This window comes from Gopherus evgoodei, chromosome 12 (genome assembly GCF_007399415.2).
Source record: "Gopherus evgoodei ecotype Sinaloan lineage chromosome 12, rGopEvg1_v1.p, whole genome shotgun sequence".
NCBI classification, from domain to species: Eukaryota; Metazoa; Chordata; order Testudines; family Testudinidae; genus Gopherus; species Gopherus evgoodei.
Window position 1 is genome coordinate 19741674 of NC_044333.1, and position 23597 is coordinate 19765270.

Consider the following 23597-nt stretch of genomic DNA (forward strand, 5'->3'; position numbering starts at 1 on the left):
CTGGTGTGATTCTAAAGCAGCAGTGAGCAAAGTGAGGATACATAGGAGAAATACACATTTCCCATTATTAGCTGCCCATTTCTCTCTCTCTCTTTTTTAAAGGCTCAGTGGCTTATCGCCATTCCTAGGAGAAACAGACGCAGAGACAATGAATTACATAGTGAACTGCAGCTGGGATTTTGATGCAGAGGCATTTGAACAACTCTCAGAAGAGGCAAAAGACTTTATTTCCAAACTCCTTGTGAAGGAGAAAAGGTATCTTCTAATAGGTTTGCCACAGCAGTCCTACCATTTAGAATAAGTTCTTCCTAGCTAAATATATGTATGGAGCCAATCACTGAATGTTAGTACCATGACTTTTCTTTTGCCATGTTTGTGTCTACCAGGCAGTTCAGTAGTGACACAAACCTTATTTTTTGAAAGAACAATGTCAATGTATTTCAATCAAGGTAAAGGCTCTCCCAGTAACTGTGCCTGGTGCAGGAGAGGTTAAACGGAGGAAATGTGGAATCATTTGTTTTGTTTTAAGAAGAACCTTTCACATATGTCCAGAAGCTAGTTCTATCATCACTTTGGCTTCTTTATAAGCATTGATACAAACTGCAAAAATGTCTCTCAAAATACAAAAGGTGATTTGTAGCAGCTGCAGTTATGAAAGCGACATTATTCCCAATCTAAATGCCTTCCATACACTGGATAGGTACAAAGAACCATCTGGGGCCTAATTCTGCTCTTGGAGTTGTATGCTCAGCTCCCATTGAAGTCAAAGGGAGCTGTATACATTGTATTGTAGGACAGAATGTGGCCCAGCTTGTCAAATACTGATGCTGAATGAAGTTACATGGGCCTCATCTTCCTTTAATGAACATGTGTCTAGTGTATCCTTCTACTAATAATGGGAATGTTTCTCATTCTAGGAGAAAATTATTAACAGGAATACTTAAAACCCTGGCTTTTTCCAGACTGTCAGCTGGTGGTGCTGGAACTCTTTTAATAGTTGGGGTGCTGAAGCCAGCACCCTTACCACTGTCCGCATCCCCCCACCCCACCCAGCGGGGGCCAGGAGCAGTACCATGTCTCCGGGAGGGGGGGAACCCGACAGGGGTCAGCAAAGGCTGGGGAGGAAACGGGGCCCGCAGCCAGGACCTCTCATGTGGGGCCAATAACAGAGCCCCAGCTGCCAGGATCCAGGAATGGGGGGCCAGTGCCCCAAAAACAGAGCCCCAGGCACAGGGCCCTGGGCATAGGGCCAGCAGCTGGGAAGAGAGGCTGGCAGCTGGGCTCCGGGCCAGTGGCTGGGGAGCAGGGCATGGGGCCAGTGGCTGGGACCTGAGCTCCGGACACAGGGCTAGGGAGCAGAGTCTGGGGCATAGGGCCCCAGGCCGGGAGCAGGGCCCTGGCACAGAGACCCAGGCATGGAGCCAGCGGCCGAGTAGCAGGGCTGGCAGCTGGGACCCAAGCCCTTGGCTGGGGAGAGGAGGCCTGGGCCCAGGGTCAGTGGTCCTGTGTAAAATGTTCCACCTATAGTTCCCACGCCTAAGCTGTCAGCTAACCTATGCAAATGAGATTTAATAATAAAGTTCTTAATACTAACTTGTGAATGAAAGTTAAGACGGGCATTAAACTGGAAGGGTAATTGTCAAATAGCGGATGTGAGCAGAGGGATAGGAGTTGGAAGACAAGGCGTCTGCTCCTGATGGCCACTGACTTGCTGTGGGATCTTAACTTCAGAGAGTCCCATCTGTAAAAAGGAATTAGTAATGCTTTAAGGTTGTGCAGAGCACTTAGAGATCTGGGGATGAAAAATGCTATTTAAGGGCAGATGATTATTAATTATTATTATAAGCAAGCAGCATTGTTGGATCTGCCAGCTGCTCACTAGGCATAATGGCAGGCTGTGGCTCACTCTCTTCGAGAAAGGGGAGTGACCAGTCCACAGCAAACCCTGCCCTCCTGAGACAGCAGGGGAAGACCTGGTGCAACAGCCTTGTCCTAGTTTGTAGCACAGGGGCAGGCAACCTATGGCATGTGAGCTAATTTTTAGCGGCACTCTGACTGCCCAGGTCCTAGCCACCGGTCTGGGGGGCTCTGCATTTTAATTTAATTTTAAATGAAGCTTCTTTAATATTTTAAAAACCTTATTTACTTTACATACAATAGTTTAGTTATATATTATAGCCTTATAGAAAGAGACCTTCTAAAAATGTTAAAATGTATTACTGGCATGCGAAATCTTAAATTAGAGTGAATAAATGAGGACTGAGCACACCACTTCTGAAAGGTTGCCGACCCCTGTCCTAGCACATTCTTGTTCACCAGGAGGGATTCTGGCTGGCTGCTCACATTATGCACAATGCTGCTAGCCATCAATTCTGTTGACGCCTTTTTCCTTGAGCGGCAGCTGAGCCAAAGGCAGGACTTAGCCCTATCTTTTCACATTGAAGTTCAAAGGCAAGTTCAAATTTTTAAAAAAAATTACATAAAGCATCCCCAAAAAGAAAAGATCCAGGATTTTCTTGTACTCCATGTATTTTCAAAGGCTCATAGAAATGATCTCCTTTTGAGCACCTTGTTGACCGTCTACATACTGTAGTTATTATTACAATTAAATTATGTTTCAGTTATAAATCAGCCTTTTGGCTGTCACATCTCCAAAGTACTGAACACAAACAAGCTGTGTGCGGCTAGTTGAAGCGGAAACAGAACCTGTAAGTTTCCAGCCAGCTGCAGGAGGAATACTTGAAAGCCATACCCGTTGTTTACACATGGATGATCTCATTAGTGTTAATTGACTTTTGTGGGCATCTGTGAGCCTCCTTAAATATCCAGAAGGGAATGCTCTTGCATTGTCAGGGGAGATGGACTACATAATACCGCAAGTTAGTATCTCTGTGTTCTTTGATGCTCTTGGCATGGCCCTGCATAAATGCCATGTGTTCTACCATTCACATTCCAAAATCACATCCAAATAATAGAGCAACAAGGTTACGCAATACTCAGGCATAAACCCAAGTGCAGAAGACCGTAAAACACCTCTAAGCGCCACTTAGTCCCACCAGGAGGGTAGGAGTGAGAATTGGTCTTCATGCAGGCTCTCTACGCTGAGATACCTGGCAGCTATAAAGGGCCTTACTCCCATCTTTTTTTGTATGTTTACTCTTATTTTCATTGAGAAAAAACAGCCTTTCACACGTGGTATCAGTGAAGAGCAGCTGAACCATTCCACTGTAGCAGACAGGGAGATTCTGTGTCAATCACAATAGTGGTAGCAACATTTACAGCACAGCCCTTCACCAATTTTATTTTCTAGTTGCAGGATGAGCGCAGCACAGTGTCTGAAACACGAGTGGTTAAATGATCTGCCTGCCAAAGCCAAGAAATCCAAGCTTTGCTTGAAGTCCCAGTTGCTGCTACGAAGTTACATGGCTCAGAGAAAATGGAAGGTAAATAGACAAAGTCTGTCATCATTTCCAAAGAAGAGTGATTGTACTAGTTCACTGCAGGCAGGGCCCTTATTCCTTCTTTGTCATAGTCCTCTTCTAAACATGGAGATCTTTCTTGCAATATGAATTTGGGAATTGTATTTGCAGTTACAGATTTGAGAGTTCACTTGCTCTTTTAAGTTACGGCATCTCTGAGTTTAGATACTTTGTTTCTAATTTTTTACTCTTATTTCTTATTGGTGTTTCAAAAAACATTAGGTGTAAAGTTTCAGGGATTCAAAGGCTTCAGACACTATTTATTTGATGTTAAACGTGTAACCTTCCAAGCAAAAGCAGCTACTTTTCACTTGATATAGTTGTATTAGCCTGTCTTCAACGTATAGGAAATATTGGAACAATACAACAGAAGGTTATTTTGTGTCGTATTCATCGCAAAGGTCTAGGACTCAGCAAAATCTGAGTTCAAATCCATTCTGAGAACCCTTGTTCACTGTACAACCTTGGGAAATTTACCTGACTTTCTTGTGTCACAATCCAGACAGATGGAAAATTACGTACTTTCAGGACCACTGATAATCTCTTGCTAATTCTTGAACCATTCTCAGTAAATCTGTAGAAATTTCCATAAAAGGTGATCAGTAATCATACTCTGAAAAGGAGGGACACAACAACCCTGGAACATTTAACCTATAGGAAGAGGACAAACTCCGGCCCAGTTTTTACTCTCTAGTGAGAGTAGCACAACCTCGCTAATGAGTTAGACCCTGAAGACCAAACTTTGTTTACTTGCCCAGACTCCAGAATTAATGCTACTTGTTGCATTTAAAAAAAGTTTTCATCCCAAGCTATTTTATGACACATTTGCTAACAGAGGCATACAGCCTTTTGTTCATTGTATAAACACTCTTTTACAGCCACAAAGGGATTCTCTAGTACAAAGCATTTCATGATTCCCAGTGGAGAGGATTCAAGTGTCACTCTTCTAGCATTGTTAACATTATCCTAATCATAGATAGCTGCTTTTCCTTTGATCATGTTGACACCTTGGGTCCCTAAAGTGTTATAATTAATGTCTGTTGCCTGTGGTTGGGTAACACTCTGGCTATTATCCAGAGACAGGAGATTAACCTATTTAATCCATTATAGCTGTTCCTATGATAGTTTATTTACAAGACTCTCCTGTGAGGAAGGGGACTGTGTTATTTTAAGTGTAACCCTGATTTAATAAGGAGCTGCAGAAGAAAGGAGGTGTACTTAGAGCTAACTGGCTTCCCCAAGACTGACAGGTACAACAGAAGATGTGAGAACTAGTGCTAATTAGTTCCCCCAATTTCACTAAGGCTACAAATGTGTCTTGAAAACTTCATGAACCTTCCACTCCCACTACTTTTCAGTTGCATCACCCTGTCTTCAATGTGCACTCAATATTGGAGTGACAAAACAGAAGGCTGTTCTGTGTAGTATTCAGTGCAGCGGTATGGGAGCCAGAAAAAAAATCTGCATTTACTATCCGGAGTCCCTTATTGAAAAAAAATCAATTGTTGATTGCAAACTGCGTTGGCTCAGTGATGCTCACATTTAGGTTTTTCTGTTTCGTTCACAGAAACATTTCTATGTGGTTGCTGCTGCCAATCGGCTGAGAAGGTTTCCGAGCATGTCTGTCAACCTTGCATAAGCTGCTGTGGAAGAGCTATAGGCCTTAGAGCTAGAGATGAAGCAGAGAGAAAAGGACTGGATGTTTCTCTCTCTTCCCCCACCACTTCTGCCATCCTCATGTTATGTATCATGTGTGCGCTTAGGTACCAGAACTGCCTCAGAGCACAACAATATAGAATGAATTTTACTAATCTTTATTAAACAGGAGTTTCCATAGTTCTGTTTTACAAGCTCTCAGCTATTGGACATAGTGATACATAAATATTCGAGATACAACTCCACTCCTAGCTATGATGATATGCTCATAATTAGCAGCTAAGTTCCCTGAGTGGTACCCATTTCGTTTGGAAGTCTTTGATTATTTATCTGGCTCCCAAGGGTGGAGTATAGCAGCAAGCACTGCTCAGCAGCAGTGGCATACCTTAAGACTTTCTGTGTTAATGAGGTGCTATACTATCACTTTTAGGGCATTGCAACAGTGGTGATAGATTTGGAGGGATAACAGTGCTATAGTTTCCCCAAAGAAAATTTTTACTTAAAGCTAAATACCCAGGGACAAAACTGAGGTTCAGAAATGCGGTTTTTCTACATTTCTTCTAACGGGGTTGATTTTTTTTTCTGTCTCTTCCCCCCACCCACTGCCTTTTTTTTTTTTTTTTTTTTTTTTGCACAGAAGCATCACAATAATGCATGGCAAACTAGTCAGAGTAGAAAGAAAAAGTGTCTTCCACATTATCCTTTAAAACAAAATCCACTGCTTTCAGAGAGATTTAAAACCTGGCACAAGTTAAGACAGATTGTCCCCTACTGCTCTATTTTTATAATGGGTCAAACAGATTAAATAGCTCTTCTAGGTTGGTATGAATCTAGGTTCAACTGCCACAAATGAAAAAGAATTGGGATGACAATCTGGTGGATACAGTACTGTGCAGTTAGGTGTCACCTCCTCCCCAGGAACAGAGGTTTTCTAAGTTTATAGTTGAGTTCAACACTTCTGCCAAATACCATGAAGTCTAACAGATGAACTGGTTTTTGTTTCTGTTCAGCTGCTGGGGAGGGGAGGGACAGAGGAGGAAGGATCAGTGAATTGCCAGCCTTTGACTCTCTTCCAGTCACATGGGAACTGTTGCCCTTTTTCTGATTGTTTAAAAACAAATATTAATTGGTATTGTGAAGAAAAAGGTTAATTTACAAAATAAAAAAAAAAAATTCTGATACTTAAAGCTGGAGGCACCCTGTCTAACATAAGCCCAGTATCAGTTGTGTTTCCTTAGTGTTTATCAGGCACTTTTGTAGAGGTAGCTGGCATGCTGTTTCCTTTGTGGCTAACCTAGAGGCTGCACCACTCTGTGAGCGGATTAAAATAATTTATCACTAACAGTAGCAGCTTAAGACTGCACATTAATCATAATCAAATCACAATTTTACTCCCATTAACTCATAGCCCTTCAATTAGGTAATAATTGGAGATATACCAATCTCCTAGAACTGGAAGGGACCTCGAAAGGTCGAGTCCAGCCCTCTGCCTTCACTAGCAGGACCAATTTTTGCCCCAGATCCCTAAGTGGCCCCCTCAAGGATTGAACTCACAACACTGGGTTTAGCAGGCCAATGCTCAAACCACTGAGCTATCCCTCCCCCTCCAAGGTGGTTGTTGCTACCAGCCCTCATCAAGACCTTAAAAATTGCTTACCCTAGTTTAATGTTAAGCTTGTCTAGCTTTTCAGTTCTAGAACGTCTCCCTTCACGTCCAGATGGACTGGACTTGTACAGCACTTTCAGCATAATGTCAGAGGGCAACAAAAGTTACATGAAAAAATCCTGAGACGGGATCACCTTCTATGAAGGCCCAAGCTTGTTCACAATTCCCCTCCCCAGTGACACTGCATGGTAAATAGTTATTGTTAGTATGCCTAGTTATGAAATTAACACTAATAAATCTCAGTAAAAATGTAACTGGCCTTTTTCTCTCGAGTCTGAAATACAGTAATCAATCTAATGTAAAGGCAGAATTGGTGAGCCCTTTACAACTGACTTTCTCCCAGAGTGTGGACCCTCCTTCAATATTATGAAATCTGATTTAGAAAAGAATTCTGGAATCTCATTTTACAGCTATTCTGAGTGAGTTGAGACTGCTCAGTGTTTGCCCTGCTCTTCAGCATTTGTCTGGCCTCTTCCTGAATCAACTTATTAAAATTTTGACTTGAACCAACCCCAAAACAAATGTAAGTTGACAGGGAGGAATGCTTCCGCTTTCCTTCTTAAATTTTTTAAAACAGGGTGGAGCAGAGTGGGTGAAGAGAAGCGAGAGATGAGAATTAAAACTGACCAGCTTCTTAAGAGATAAGTTTGCTCAACTTGCCATGGCAGCATCTCTTCTTCATTACCTTGTTTTTGTAAATGGATAATGGATGGATGCCCTTACTTATTCATGCTTAAGGCTGCAAGTCTGTCACAGAAGTCACAGCATCTGTGACTGCCCACGACCTCCCTGACTACTGCAGTGGCTGGTGCTGGCCCTGGGCATGGCGCTGTGGCTCCTAGGCAGAGGGGCCAAGGGGTTTTGTGCGCTGTCCGCGCTCACAGGCCCTGCCCCCTGTTGCTCCCATTGGCCGGGAACTGTGCAGCCAGTGCTTGTGGTGAAAGCAACGTGTGGAGCCCCGTGGCCCCTCCACCGCCTAGTTGCTGCAGGACACGTGGAGCTGGGTAGGGAGCCCCTGCCAGCCTCGCCAGGCCCCCTTTCCCTTCCCAGCACCATCAGGGTCCCAAGCCACCTCCCTCAGTACCCATGGTGCCCCCAGATTGCCTCCCACCCAAGCACCTGCAACCCCCAGCCCAAGTTTTAGTTAGGGGTATATAGTAAAAGTCACGGACAGGTCACAGGCAGTGAATTTTTGTTTACTGCCCGTGACCTGTCTGTGACTTAGACTAAAAATACCCATGACTAAAACATAGCCTTATTCATGATATACTTTTTACGCTGACTACAGGCTGCACCCTCTTCCTTGATGATTAATTTTTTCAATTGCCTAGTTTAGGCTCAGATCTTAAGTCTTAACATGAAAGTCCCTTCAAAATATCCATCCCGCACATGGTAGCAGGCCAGTCTTTCACAACTCATAGACTTTAAGGTCAGAAGGGACCAATATGATCACCTAGTCTGACCTCCTGCACAATGCAGGCCACAGAATCTCACCCATCCACTTCTATAACAACCCCCTAACCTATGTCTGAGTTAATGAAGTCCTCAAATTGTGGTTTGAAGATCTCAAGCTGCAGAGAATCCTCCAGCAAGTGACCCGTGCCCCATGCTGCAGAGGAAGGCAAAAAACCTCCAGGGCCTCTGCCAATCTGCCCTGGAGGAATATTCCTTCCCGACCCCAAATATAGAGATCAGTTAAACCCTGAGCATGTGGGCAAGACTCACCAGCCAGCACCCAGGAAAGAATTCCCTTTAGTAACTCATATCCATATCTAACATCCTATCACAGACCACTGGGTATACTTACCTGCTGATAATCAAAGATCAGTTGCCAAAATTAGGCTATCCTATCATACCATCCCCTCCATAAACTTATCCCCTACCCCCGCCAACCTCCTGGGGTTAACCTCTCTGCAGAACTCTTTCAATTTATTTAAAAAAAAACCCAGCAGTTTCTATAGAACCCTTTTGGTTTCATCCTTATTACACCAGAGAGGACTTTTGTACCACAGCCTCGTACAAATGAATCAGTGATTAAAAGATTTAGGGTGATAGCCTGGCCCCTTTCCATAGCCATGGCCCTAAAAGCCTCAATTCCCAAGTTTGGGAGGACTCCCCTGGTGCAGGCCAAAAGCTCCCCCAGGAAGCTGCTTCACAAGTGTCAAAGAACTGGCAGGGTGGGGCTGAAGCTCTCCGCCCTACTGCCATTCCTGGCAGGCAGTGGGAGTGTAGGTGCCATATCTCACAGTACACAAGGCTCTTTTAATTATGCTGGGGGCTCAGAGCAACCTTGTAGTGGGATGACCCAAAGGGGGCTTAATGCGGGATTACCCACCCTGCCTCTGTAAATTCCATGCTTTGGCTCTGGAGGGTGAGATTCTGTGCCAGGTCTCTACTCGCTAACCTTGGAGATGGGCCTCTCACTTTAATTTCATACATGCATTATATTGTAACAGGCTACTCGTGTCTTTTATACTTGGGGTGAGGAGAGGAGACTGAAACATAGGAGTTCACTTTATTGTACTAATTCCCACAGCTCTGTTACAATGGCTACTTCAACCTGAGTGCAGAACCACACCTATCAGTCAGTGACAGCAGAGGAATGCCCAACCCCCTGAGGTGTATTAGCATCCAAGCACTATAGTCTTTGCAGCATGTTCATGAAATGAAGTTTTATACAAACCCTGACATTCTGCACTTCCTGAGGGCAACTACAGTGATTCCAGACCCACAAGTGTAGAGAGTGCAGCCTTGGAACCTGTTCCTGTTGGTGCAGCACTCCCATGGTAGGTGACATCATGACGTCCACACGAATGGGCAGATGAGTTTATTCAGTTAGCTTTCTCAGATGAGACCCAGGTTTGTACTTCTACTGCAGACAAGTAGTCTTCACAGCTTTTCCATAAAGCTCATTTTCAATGTAAATAGACAATGATCTTGTTTCCAACACAGCTGTGAAAATCCCACTGTATTTTAGCCCAATGAATAGGAAATGTTCTGGCTTACCTGAAAGAATCCTTTCTTTGAGAAACAGAGTCCAGTCAGATCTGGCCCATCCTGGAGACAAATAGATCACCCAGAGCAGAGCTGGAAAGTGACATCTGAAGATTTGGGTTTATTCTGTCAGAAGTTAACCCCATGGTCTGCCATAGGATAAACTTGTGCTTTCTCGTCCAAGTATAATTAATCTAATGTCGGTGGAAAAAAATTGAATTATACTGGCTATGGAAGTAGTCTCAAGTGGAGGCAACATCAGAGGATTCTCCTACTGCCACTGACTGGCAGGTTTGATTCTGTTCCCAAGCTGCAAGCAGACTGAAGTACCTCTTATCACAGATCTGTAGATCTTATTACTGGACGTAAAGAAACATTTTAAGTAAGTACAGAAGGTTTCTTTAAACCCATTTAGATTTTGATCCTGACGGTATTTATACAATAAAAGTGATAAGAGGTCACTGAAGCAACCCTAAGACCATATGCAAATTCTTAAACCAAAGATCCAGATATAGGAAAAAGAATCTTTATTGCTCTCTAAAAACATTTAGGTCCCACATACATAGCAGAAAGTGTATTTAATCAGATATTATGGCTATAAAAAAGTTTTAAGTCTGAATTCCTCAGTTTTGTTTTGCCGATGAGACAACTGGTTTCCTCATGGATGAACCCTTTCTATATATCTTAGTAACCATGACTTAAGCTTCAGTCTGGAATACAAGAGTGTGCAACCTTTTCAGAAGTTACTTAATACCACACCATTATTTGGCCCGTTTGTTGCTTAGAAGTAGCAGGGCTACTCCATGTCCTAGAGCTGAGGTCTGCACTGTCCGAGGGGAAGGCCTCACAGGGTCAACTTTCAAACTTGGGCCAACTGTGTAGTAATAGCAAGTCACCATAATGCTGATCCCACTTAGTAAAATGACAGGCTTTAGCAATTTAAAATCTTGCCAATCAAATAAATAAGTGGCTGGTTACCATCCATAAATTCTCATGCTATCAAGTCGCACTAGTGTGAAGGGGGATTTAAAATTACAAACCAGAGGCAGTGACATTTCTTGGTGGCACTCCAGAGACTGAAGTCAGATACTGGCCCCTTTTGCCTTAGCAGCGTTTTCCAGGATTCTCTTTTTCCATTCTTCATAGTCTTGTTTTGCTTCGGTTTCACTTTTCTGCCGCTTGCGAGGGGTCTCAACTTCATCTTCATGTTCTACGGGGGAGGGAAAACAAAAACAAAACATTTATGAAACTCTATCATTTATAATATTTTGCCTAAAGAGTGCCTAATACTGAGTCCCAGACCCCTGGAATGTACCCGTACCAGTCTATTTCATGCACACAAAGACTACCATCAGTCATTTAAAAAAAAAATCAACCTGTTTAACACTATGATCGTCGTTTTATTTATCTTTCTGTTTGAACGGAAAAGGCTATCCTAGTTCCACTAGACTTGCTCCACAAAAACATAATGGTGCTTCCACTAAGCCAGCGATGCCTAAACTTTTTCTCTTGTGTTCCCCCTCCCTGCCAGTAATGGAATCTGTGCTGACTCCATGGGTACTCCAGGATTGGAGCACCCCCAGAAAAAAAATTAATAGGTGCTTAGCACCACCAGCAGCCAGCTTCCCCCCTCCACCCCAAGTGCCTCCCATCAGCTGATAACCCCGTGGATTGACACCCCCGCGCCCCCCGGCGACATTGTAGATGGACACTGCCCCGCCAAGCACCTCCTGCCTGCCGCAATCAGCTGTTCCATGGCATGCTGGAGGAGTGGGGAAGTAGTAGAACTGGGCAGGAAGAGGTGGCAGGGAACTTGGAAGAAGGGGTGAGATGGGGGCAGGCCTGGGGTGGAATGCGGGTGGGAAGAGGTGGGGTGGGTTTGGCGGAAGGGGGTGGCTGGAGGTGGGGCCTGGGGTGGAGCAGATTGTTGAGCACCCTGGGGGCCTGGAGAAAGCTGGTGCCTATGGTCCGTGTCCCCCACCTCCATTGCTGCACAACCAAGGCTTCCAGAGCAGAGGAGCTTGGGCTTAAAGTAGAGAGGGGGAAGGAGGTGGGGAATAGAGGCGGAGCTGGGCTGGGGGTAGAGGGGATGAGGGCGGAGCTGGGCTGGGGAGGGGCAGAGCAGAACTGTGACTGGGGGCAGAGCCAGGCTGAGGGTGGAGTGGAGATGCAACTGGGCTGGGGGGCAGGGGAGGGAGTGGTGTGGCGCTGCTGCTAGGAGCACTGGGCTGGGGGGCGGAGGTGTGGTGAGGGTCAAAGTGGGACTGGGTTGTCCTCCCCCCAACCCCGCAATCTAGCCCAGGCCCTGTCACATGGCACCCTGAGTGGGTCATGCCCCACTGCACTAGACTCTCTTAGCATTTCCAACATCTGGCCATATGGGGAAGGGAGTGGGTTAAGAACAGAGCCTCAAGACATACTGAGCTATAACAAAATAATCTGACTAAAGCATTATTAGGCAACAGCAGAAGAACAAAGCTTAATTTCACAATTAAGAGACAACTCACCCTGCTCCTTTTCAGTGCATTCAAGCAAGGTCTTCTGGCTTTGGGTTGGCTGAGGAGTCAGTGAAGCACAGTCTCCTTTTAAAGAAGAGAAAGCTCCTTTATTTATTTAATTTTGGACAGTCATTGGGGTACTAGGCCACCTAATGATTCATATTCATGCCTTACTTATGTGCGCCCCCCACTTGCTGATATCTCTGGCAGGACTCTTCTCTTGCTTCTCATTTCTCCAGCACCTCAATTAATGTATTTCTACTACAGTAGCACCTGCAATGTGCTGGGTGCCAGCCACACATACAAGAACAGTGTCTTCCCTGGCAAACTTCCCAGCTGAAGATGGCAGCAACAATCCCTGTTTCAGCAATGGGCTAATTTCTTATAGGAGCAGCAACAGATGTGGGCTTTGAAGGGGTTTTCAAGGAGGAGAGGGCAATGGCTTTATGGATAAGTTCAGGTGGGACATTCTCTGCATGATGAGCATTATGGTAGGAGGTGCAATGACGGGATGGGGGCTGAGGGTGCCAATGGTGGAGTATGAGGAAACAGTGCACAAATCGTGATGGGGCAGAGTTGTACAAGGAAGGTGAGGACATTGACTTGATGACTGGAGAAGGATGAGACAGAGGGATTCTAACAGGGGCTCTGTGACACGTACGGAAGATTATCTTGGCAGCTGCACTGTACGAAATGGAGTGGGACTACAGGAGAGTCAGTCAGAGGTGGCAGCTACACTACTAAAGGCAGAAGAAGGGCAGGACCTAGAAGAGGGTTTTAGCTGTCTGGTAGTAAAGAAAAGGCCAGAACTTGATATATTGCAGAGGAAGAGGCAGAGATTTTGTATTGCTCCGATGTGTGGGGCAAGCATAAGGGAGGAGTCAGAGATGGTTCCTGTGTTATGTGAGTTAGATGACAGACTGACATGACATCCCTGAGGAATGAGACAGGCAGTGATCAGAAAGTGGATTGAAGGAGACAAGTTAGGAGTGGACAGACAGGCTGGCACAAAAAGAGTAGTTAAAATTATAGGAGCAGATGAGATCACCCCCAGAAAGGGTGCAGAGAGAGAAGGACGTTGCTCTGTGGGACCAAGAGCATGGCTACATCATCTGCGTTCCAGAGCACGAGACTGCAAGTGCTGAACACTTACTGCTGATCTGCTGGCCAATTGTCTCCAGCTGGCTGCAGAGCCGATCGAATATTGCCTTCTTCACCCCAGAGGTATCCACCATTTTCTTCTTATCCACTTTTAGTTTCAAGCACCTAAAATAGGAAGTCAGTTTATTTTCTGAAGGAAGCAACATTCAAACATACGAAACTCAGGTTGATCAATGCATTTATAGGCAGTGCTGCTTAGGAGAATAAGCTGAAGGGTGTGGCCTGGAATTCCAGAATTCAGATCCAACTCGGCTACTGACTCACTTTGTGACCTTGCTCAAGAGAGTTCATCCCTGCCTCAGTTTCTCCATCTGTAAAAAAGATGGGTATGGCTCATCTCCTACCTTACAGGGAAGCTGTGATGATCAATTAATCCTGACAGCAGGTAACAATTTGGAACAGGAAGTGAAAAATTTCACACCTTGTTGAAATCACAAGGGGAAATTTAAATAGGAAGAAAGTAGTTCTACAAATTGTAATTTGGCCAGGACACTGGGTAAACAATTCTTCTCCTGCAATAAGCCAAATGGGACTTTCACCCCAGTAGACAGGTGCTCATTTTTAAAGCTCATCTGATGAAGTGTACTGCACCCCTAAAGCCAGACTGGTTCATAAGATTTCTAACATGTATAACTCTTAGCTTGGGGGAAGATTCATGTACAGTAAAAGTCCACGTGGGTTTTCCTGAGTTATTCTCTGCTGGGCACTAACTTGCAGGCGGCTGCAGCTCTCTTTTTAGAGGGCTCCATGTCTCAAAGGCAAAACCGCCTGTCTGGGTGGGAGAGGCAGAGAAACAGATGATTATTTGGAGCTTGTCAGTCTTTAGCCTTTCTGCAATGGCTCCCAATTTGAATGCAAGTCATCATCTCATTACCACTGCACATTCCACAGGCATCTTTGTCTGCTGTATGACCAACTCAAATACACTCTAGTACAGTGCTTCTCAAAGTCGGGCCGCTGCTTGTTGAGGGAAAGCCCCTGGCGGTCTGGGCCAGTTTGTTTACCTGCCGCATCCACAGGTTTGGCCGATCGCAGCTCCCACTGGCTGCGGTTTGCCACTCCAGGCCACTGGGGGCTACAGGAAGTGGCATGGGCTGAGGTATGTGCTGGGCTCCCTTCCCGGAGCCCCCATTGGCCTGGTGCGGTGAACCGTGGCCAGTGGGAGCTGCGGCCGGCCGAACCTGCAGATGTGGCAGGTAAACAAACCAGCCCGGACCGCCAGAGGCTTTCCCTGAACAAGCCGTGGACCGGCTTTGAGAAGCACTGCTCTAGTACATCTTGGCAAACAGAAACGACTTTCCCACCATATGCAAGATATTAACTAATGTCATTCTTATGTTGGTTTGATGGAAAGTCAAACACACCCAACAGATGATCTTCAGATGACTGTCACATTATAGAATCATCCATCCATAATACTTTAAGTACCAGTGGCAATATTTATTATAAAATCATGTGATTTGCCTTTGGGCTACTAGACTAAATGTTTGATTTAATGTTTTCTTTCTCCAAGGCAAAACACAGTCTAGGCTGAATACTTCATTACAAGGAAGACATTAGCCTCAGCAGGCTGTCAAGACTATCTAAGGTTCTGAGAGTAGTGCTACAAGATACATTTAACCACCTAACGGTGCTTTAGGATATTAAGGAATTCTGGAGCCTTGAGCAGCTGTTTGCACTGTAACAGCCATTTCACACTTGTGAAATCTTTCATTATCATGTACAGCATGCCTGAGTTGGGGGGAAATCCAAGAATGTGATTTTGTGCTCTCGCCGTTAGAATAATGGGGAATCTCACTCAGCATGTAATGTATGAAGAGCATACCTGCAGGCTGTGAACAATGCAGCTGTTGTGAACAAGGGTTTTGATAAATCAAGATCCATCTGCTGCATTTCAGAGAGACTGGATTCATACCTAAAAGAGAGCAGCACTGTTTACTACATAGCCAGTTTGCATCTAAACAAAGCTTATGAAGTTGATTACTTTAGAGCTGAACAAAGACCTGGTACAAGATTGCTTGGCTCTCTGTCTCAGCCAGGCACAAACATTTTCAACTCCTGGCTGAGAACAGAAGAAAGAGGCAAAGACAGGATAGGGATGGCAGCATATTCTGAGATGTAGGGTGGATGGGTGAGAGGTGTGATATTTATTTTAGATCAAGAAATCAGGCAGAGGGGACAAGGTGGAGTCAGCACAGTCTCTATTCTACCTACTCACCACACTCAATGGAACCTAGTACTTAACATCTATAAATTATCTCTAAAAAATGTGATAAGCCACTTGGAATTCAATTCATCCCTATGCAGAGGGCTGGCTCATAGCTCTTTTAACCATTTAATCCTCACAAACCCCTTAATATAGGGCTTAAGCATGTGAGAAGGCTTTGTGGGCTCTCAGCACCAGAGGTGAATTTCATTCTCTGAGTATTATGAAACAGCCAACATACCATTTATTTCAATCTATAGTTGTCAGACTGACAAGTGTATTGTTTATACAAGGAAATATCTATAGGTAAGTTTCAGGAGTCTTAATCTTTAAACACGATGCAGCCATGAAGAGTGTTAGCTACACAAGTGAAGACTGTTCTTTGCAGCCCGCGATTCACAGACCAAAGGACCAAAGGGATCATCTAGTCTGATCTCCTGTTACGCAGCCCATAAAACTTCCCCAAAATAATTCCTAGAGCAGATCTTTTAGGAAAACATCCCATCTAATTTAAAAGTTGCCATGATCCTTGGTAAATTGTGTAGACTGTTAATTATCTCAGTTAAAAAATTATGCCTTATTTCCAGACTAAATTTGTTCAGCTTCAACTTCCAGCCACTGGACTGTGCTATGTCAGTGGTTCTCAAACTTTTGACCACTTTCATGTAGCAAGCCTCTGAGTGTGACCCCCCTTATAAATTAAAAAAAACTTTTAAATATACTTAATACCATTAGAAATGCTAGATGCAAACTGGGGCTTGAGGTGAAGGCTGACAGCTCGCAACCCCCATGTAAAAACTCTCTCCAAATTTTCAACATCCTTCTTGAATTGTGGGCACTAGAACTGGACAGTAGCAACTACATCACTGCCAAATACAGAGTTAAAATATCCTCTCTATTTGTACTTAACATTCCCAGTTAAGCACCAAGGATTGAATTAGCCGTTTTGGCCACAGTGTCACACTGGGAGCTCAGAGTCAGCTGATTATCCACCATGACCCCTCTGTCTTTTTCAGCATCACTGCTTCCCAGGATACTGTCCCCATCATGTATGTATAGCCTACTTTGTTCCTAGATGTCTACATTTACATTTAGCCTTATTAAAATGCATAATGTGCTTGCACCCTGTTTACCAAGTGATCCAGATTGCTCTGTATTACTGATCTGTCCACTTCCTTATTTAACATTCCCTCAATTTGTGTCATCTCATCTGCATACTTTATCAGTGATGATTTTGGTTTCTTCTAGGCCATTAATAAAAATGTTAAATAGTATAGACTGAAGAACCGATCTCTGTGGGACTCACTAAAAACACTCCTACTCAATGATGTTTCCCTGTTTACAATTACATTTTGAAACTTAGCAGTTAGCCAGCTATTAATCCATTTAAAGTATGACATGTTAATTGTTCTCATTATTTTAAAACAAAGTGGTGCGTGGTCCAATCAGTGGACCAAATTTGGTGGTGAATCCTGATCACATGCCACCTTCGGTGGCCACAAATTTGGTCTGCTGGTTGAATCGTTAGCTTCCCTGGCCCAGGCTGGACACTGATGTGGAGTGTGACATGAACACTTATCCATGCCCCCTTTGTCATACCATACGATAACACTTTCTATTCCACTAGTATCTCAGGAAGATGTTAAATGTTGGCATGTTGTGCATACGGTAAGAAGAAGATATGACTACATCATCTGTTTCCCCTCCAAATACAGACCAAATATTTACTGAACACTTCTGCCTTTTCTGCATTATTACTGATAATTCTACCAGTTCCATTTAGCAATGAACCAATCCCACTGTCCGGATTCTTTTTGTTCCTACTTGGAAAACCCCCCCTTCTTATGGCCTTTAAGTCTGCTGGCCACAGATGTCTCCTTATGTCCCTTTGCTTCCTTGACCAATTTTCTACAGTTCTATCTTCTGACTGATAGCCATTATTACTGGCTTCCCCTTTCTTCCATTTGTTGTTGCTGTTGTTTTTTATAATTTCCTGTTAAACAATTGCTTTTGTTAAAGCAGATATTACACACAGGAGAGAGTTTTAGGTGAAAGGACTCTCAACTTTCTGAAGTTTTCTTATTCAACAGTTTTTACCAAGAAAATGTAGGATTCATGTTGGAATGGATACATTTCTCTAGACATGTGGTTTCTTTCATATTTGTATACATCTCCTGGAACTGCAAGGTTGACTGAGAAAAGGCTACAGGGAGGGTTAAAGGACAGGAAGTGTGGGGCTGTGGATAGGAAACTGGACTGGGAGTCAGGAGTCCAGCAGTCTATTCCCAAATGGTCTAAATTTTTCAAACATGGGTTCCTAAACAAGTGGTCTAATTTTCAGAGGTGCTGACCACTGAACATTCACTGAAGTCAATGGGAGCTGCAGAGGGCTCAGTACCTCTGAAAATCAGCCGTTTCATACTTAAAGAGCAGTCTTATTTAAAAACAAAGAAAGCATTTCCATTTCTTAATAGAAATGGATGATAAAATGATGGTCATAAAAGGTTACGTGCCCTACCTTTGTAATATTTGTGAAGCGGTGTTCACTGCCTCTGTGCAGCAGAACTGTACAGCCAAATCTCGGATTCCCATATTGGAGTTCAAACCTAGCAAACATTCAAAAGACTTCATACAGCTCTGGTAAGTCCTCTTGTTCAAACCGGAGAGTTTAACTAAGTAGCTCTTTGAAAAACAAAACAAAATCACATGTGTGAGCAGAATTTCCCTTCTGGAACATAATCCGTCTAAATAGAATAGGTTAATCAATCCATCTTCTACTTTTGTTTTGAATAGTTTTTTTGTTGTTTGCTCATTGTTTGGTTCGATCTGTTACACACGTGAGGCTGCCCTATGAAGAGGAAAAAATACACAATGGCAAAGGAACAGCACAAGTTTCAATGCAGAGTTACCTTCAGATAGTTACACTGGTGCTGCAGTTTGGAAAATGATTCGTCCCTTTTAACTGCCTTCCAGAGAGCTAAGACACTGGGATCATCAAGCATTTGTATGAAGGGTCAGTGCTACTCATGGGAATCTAGGCAATGGAAACCTATCCCATGTATGGAGGAGAAATCTACAAAAGATTATATGGACAATCAGCTATGTCGTCTCTTTTATTTTTGGGGGTGGTGGTGGTGATGGGGACAATTTTCTTGCCTGGCAGTCCTGCAAAAGGCCATCCGCAGGCTTCCAGGGGGCTGAGGGACATACATGAAGCCACTGCTTCCTTTTGGTAGCTTTAAGAGCCCCCTTGCATCACTTCTCACAATAAAGGGGAACTACCACCCTTCAGGAACCCTCAGTCAGGGGAAGTAGAAGTCAATTCACACTAGAATCTAATGGAGACTCTAGTCTCCAATTCTCCATTGTTAGCCTCTGATGAAAATGGAATACCACTGGGTTGTTGGAAGGACCCAGTTGTAGACTGGTCCGTAATGTGAGGAAATGGGATTTTACTAGTCTTTCCTTGCTGCCTCCTCATATACACTAAACACGGTACAAATTTTATTGGAGTTGATAAGCATTAGGAAGAACAAAGAACCATGTCCTACTTTGTCCACTGGGTGTTGCATATAGCCAGCTGCTAGGTCCAGGCACATCACCGCATTGCTTGTTGCCGTCATCTGAGCCAACAATCCCGTGCACTTCACCTGGGACAGTCGCAGATATTCTTCTGCTTTTCTGTAAAATATCCCCACGGGAACGCGCACACAAAATGCCATTCGTTAATACCACTGAGGTTACAGATTGGTGGCGTTTACATCTGCAAGAATTCAAACACACATACCCAGGACTGGCTGCTTTAATCAAGATAAAAAAAGATTAAGATAAATGGGACGTCACTGAAATATGTCTGGAAGCACCGGCAGGCTGGTTTGCATAACTGCGTATGCACTGTAGTGCATTGTAGCCTACAGAAATGTCAGTCAAATATTAGTTAAAAGGAATTCAAAGTAACTTTGACTAGTGTTAAAAGTAATTAACCCCTTTCCCTGGATTAAGCACTGGAGAGAAGTTAAGAGCCTGGATTTAGTTATAGGTCTTAGTGATGTTCAAATGTTACAGGGGAATGCACATATATATTTATTTGGATTTAACTATAATAACCATTACACACATGCAGAATGCTGAGCACCCTCACATTAATTAAGCTTATAGTAAAAGCTCAGCTTTATTCTAACTCTACCAGCTGGCGTAATCTAAGGAAGACAACCTTTCGTTTCAGGCAGGAGTGGAGGGCGGAACAGACTATTCACTAACTGGAACTGAAGTAACTAAATCTGTTATAATTCACACCTCTAGTTATTTCAGGGCCAGTCCATGCATGAACTAACTCATTTCAAATTAAATTTAATTTAAGGTGGGAATTAAAACCAATTTAATTATTTCAGTTCAAGTCTGTGAGTAGGCCAGTGATAAGAGACTAGTGCATCCCTACAAGACATTTTAAAAAGGCAGCAGAATTAAAGTGGATAATGGGAAGAATCATTTAAGCCAAGGACCTTCTCTATACAAGATTCTGCTTTTTTGCATCAAGGTGTGCCATCGTTGTTATAGGTGAGACTTAGCAATGGCAGGAATCCTAATATAGATTTGCTTTCACGTGTTTTAACTAATGTGGTCCCAATACTTCAACAGGGCTTGCCACGAGCATACTCCTTCCTGCCCTCACACAGAGCCCTGCCACAATGGATTGATTTAAATCACAAATTTTTAAATCATATTTGTATTTATACTTTAGTTATTTTCCTAAAGAAAGTTGATTCTCTTTGGTTGGTAACCATTAAAACATGTTGATTTGCAACTAAATACAGCCTTTACCTTAAATTTGGTACTTCTTTTTGCTAACCAGGAGGATTCATTATATCTATACACATTTATTTAAGCAATTATATAGCTTAACTTTTATTTAATTTACATTTATTCGGGTTCATAATTTTTACATTTATGTTAGAAAATGGTGAATGATGCATTTCTTATTTACTAGGTGATACATTTTTACTTGTGATTGTATCAAGTTCTATTTGGATGGAAATACAAAACAATTAAATATGCACAAAACCAGCATTTTAAATGTTTTTATTAAATAAAACTACCTTAAATGTTTGGGATACCAGACTTTTTTTTTAATCAAAACTGTTTTGCACTGAAAACTTTTTTATTAAACAAAGGAAGAATTATCTGTAGTTAATGAATTAAACTGATTGTTTCTGGTCACTACGTCCTTCAAGATTTTAGAACTAGAAGATCTGATCCTCCAATATTGTTTTTATTCAAAGACTGGAAAAAAACCCAAGCTTTTCTGCTTTTTCAATTCCCAATTGGTTTCTTAACTTTCAATGAACTCATCATTGAACTGAACTAGTTCAATAAACTGAAATGAAGAAAACAGAGACTACAGCTGTCAAAAATTGGTTTAGCACGTCAATAAACTCCCATTCCACGTGCTTAGACAGTGACTGCCATCAGTATGACTTTCTTTAAAACTTGGTAGCAAAGATTCTTACACAGGTATCTAGCTGGGTCCTGCCCACATGCCCAGGGTCTAACTGATCACCATATCTGAGGTCAGGAAGAAATTTTCCCCTGGGGTCAGATCGGCAGAGACCCTGGGGTTTTTTTGGCCTTTCTTTGCAGCATGGGGCATGAGGCATGGGTCATTTGCAGGTTTAAACTACTGTAAATGGGGGATTCTCTGTAACATGATTTGAGGACTTAAGTAACTCAGCCAGAGGCTAGTGGTCTCTTATATGAGCAGGTGGATTAGGTTTTGTGGCCTGCTTAAGTGTAGACTTGTTGTTGTGTTTATCATCACAGTAGCCAGGACCATCCCTAAGGGGGTGCGGGGCTCAGGATAAAGCAGCATAGGCACGGGAACTAGGGGTGTGGAGGATGTGTGGGTGCTGCAGCACCCCCAGGATTCCGGCTGCCGGCTCCATGCGCTGGGGGCTCAGCTGAGGGAGGGGGGCAGGTAGACAGGGGTAAGGGGACTGGCTTTCAGCACCCCCACTATTAAAACTGTTCCAGGGCCACTGCATATCAGCCCCCCTCCCAGGCTTGGGGGCCCCACTCTGCATTGGCGGCTGGGCTGGCGGGATAGATCCAGCCTGGTGCCGGGCCGCCTGCTGCCGCTGGCAGTTGCCAGTGCCTACCGCCGAGCTATTGTTGGCCATATTACTATGGTGGTTCAGGGCTCCAGCTGGGGATGCGGGACTCGCTGCACCGGGTCTTCCAGGACCGACTGTGCCAGCCAATTGCACCAGCCTGCAGGGCCCCCCGAAGTGTGTGGCCTGGAATGGTAGCCCTGATTCGTCCTACCCAAGGTATGGCTCTGATAGTAGCATACTTCCTCCTCATTCTTACATGTTCTGAACAGTGAGATATTTTAAATTTCAACATTAATTAGTTGTTAGTATCTGAGTTAGCACCCACTGAAGTAAATGGGGCAGTTGACATATCAGAGCTATAAATGTCAGGCTCCCTACAAACTCAGTCAGACATTATTATTTATGATTATGTATGTTATATCCAGGTTATGGTTTTTTTGCAATCATAACAGCAAAGAACTAGGACTTCTCCACATGAGGAAATTCACCAGAATAGCTTCCTATGTGGATACATTACTCCAGAATAGTTGGTGTACTTTGAGAACACTAATTAATCTGGAATAAAGTGACGTATCCAGGAATAGCATCTCTGCACAAGGAGCTTTCTGGAAATGGCCTAGAGGATAGGGCCCTGGACTGGGACTCAGGATACCTGGATTCTATTCCAGCTTAGTGTGTGCGCATGCGTAAATTACTCTGCTTTAGTTCCTCCATCTGTAAAATGGAGATCTTGATCTTTATAAAGTGCTTTGAGATCTACTAATGAAAAGTGCTATTTAAAAGCTAGGTGTTAAAATTGGGCTTGGAAAGATTTTTATTGGTAAACATTGATTTCACTCAGGGTGAATAAAAATCAATGTTTTTCTTTTTTCTAAGTAAAAATCCACTCTCATTTCACTGTACATATACAAACTGACACAACAAATTTCCGTCAACAATCAAAATTTACAGATGGCATATGAAAAATGCTGCTTAAGAACATAAGTTTGATATAATGACATTTACTGTGTACCTTTTGACACGTGATGCTAACAATTTGTGTTTCAATGGTTACCAAACTTTAACTTTTTGAAACAACTTCTACTGCCATTAAGTAATTATCTGACCCCAACATAATTTCCTGCAACTGTGATAATTTAAATAATCTAAAACAAGATAAAAACCCCATAGTCTTGTGCAACTGAGACAATCTAAATTGACAAAAACAAAAATATGCGTATAAATAAGACTGCGATTGCTGAAGCGATAACTTACAAATCGAATTCTGCCAAGCCTAATTACAATGTAAACGCGCCGGGCGATCATCCCCGCTATTATTTAACGCAAAGAGATGCTGGCACGGCTCCCGTCGATCCCAAGGTGCGTCCCGTCCCACAAGGCTCTTGCCACCCATCATCCCCATACCGCCACCCCCGGGGCGCAGCGCTAACCCACCCCTCGCACCCAGGGCAGGAGACGGCTGGGGGCGGCGGGATCCGGGCCCCTACTCCCGCCCAGGACACCCAGGCGGCTCCCGGGGGCGGGTCCCATCCGAGGCGCTGGGACTCCCCCGTGTCCGGCGCCCGCTACCTGAGCACTCCGGGCGCAGCGATGCCCAGCTTGGGCGCCAGCCGCTGGATCACGCCGGGTTCCTCCATGGGCCGCATCCCCGCGCGCCGCTCGGCACAGCTGGCCCCGCCCCTTCCGCCCGCTCGCTCCTGTCCTCACTGCGTGACGCGCGCTACTGGCAGGGGAGGCGAGCCGCCACCTTGGCCGGGAGTCTTCCTGAAACTCATTGGCTACCCTGAGCGTCAATCGTGGCTCACTAGAACCAATCAGCCTTGACACCTT

At 43.9% G+C, this 23597-nt stretch overlaps 2 protein-coding genes across 7 annotated transcripts in view; one reads left to right on the forward strand and one right to left on the reverse strand.

Moving 5' to 3' along the window:
• MYLK3 (myosin light chain kinase 3) overlaps positions 1–6290 on the forward strand; it is a 66118-nt gene extending 59828 nt beyond the window's left edge. For all 3 annotated transcript variants that reach the window (XM_030581241.1, XM_030581242.1, XM_030581243.1), the window contains 3 exons: positions 103–255; positions 3311–3443; positions 5047–6290. In XM_030581241.1, the coding sequence (XP_030437101.1) occupies positions 103–255; positions 3311–3443; positions 5047–5118 (358 nt within the window). In that variant the 3' untranslated portion in view covers positions 5119–6290. The remainder of the gene's footprint in view (positions 1–102; positions 256–3310; positions 3444–5046) is intronic.
• On the reverse strand, positions 269–23440 carry ORC6 (origin recognition complex subunit 6). 4 transcript variants are annotated; one of them, XR_004002772.1, is made up of 9 exons: positions 23337–23440; positions 19212–19341; positions 18179–18342; positions 15280–15369; positions 13447–13559; positions 12303–12377; positions 10836–11005; positions 1595–1741; positions 269–907 (listed from the first exon to the last, which is right to left on the reverse strand). XR_004002772.1 is itself a non-coding variant. In XM_030581245.1 (8 exons), the coding sequence occupies exons 1-7, from the start codon at positions 23411–23413 to the stop codon at positions 10878–10880; spliced, it is 777 nt and encodes a 258-aa protein (XP_030437105.1). In that variant the 5' UTR covers positions 23414–23440; the 3' UTR covers positions 269–1741; positions 10836–10877. The 4 variants fall into 4 exon arrangements, 3 of the variants coding, with proteins under 3 accessions (XP_030437105.1, XP_030437107.1, XP_030437104.1); XM_030581245.1 differs by having other exon boundaries at positions 269–1741; XM_030581247.1 differs by lacking the exons at positions 269–907; positions 1595–1741 and adding an exon at positions 9971–9989.
• Positions 23441–23597: the final 157 nt, after the last annotated feature.

Coding starts and splice junctions, on each gene's coding strand:
- ORC6 (XM_030581245.1), bottom strand. CDS start 23,413: ATGCGGCCCATGGAGGAACCCGGCGTGATCCAGCGGCTGGCGCCCAAG. Junction 13,560..15,279: donor GCATTGTTCACAGCCTGCAG/GTATGCTCTTCA, acceptor TTCCTATTTTAG/GTGCTTGAAACTAAAAGTGG. Junction 11,006..12,302: donor ATGCACTGAAAAGGAGCAGG/GTGAGTTGTCTC, acceptor CCTCCCCCGTAG/AACATGAAGATGAAGTTGAG.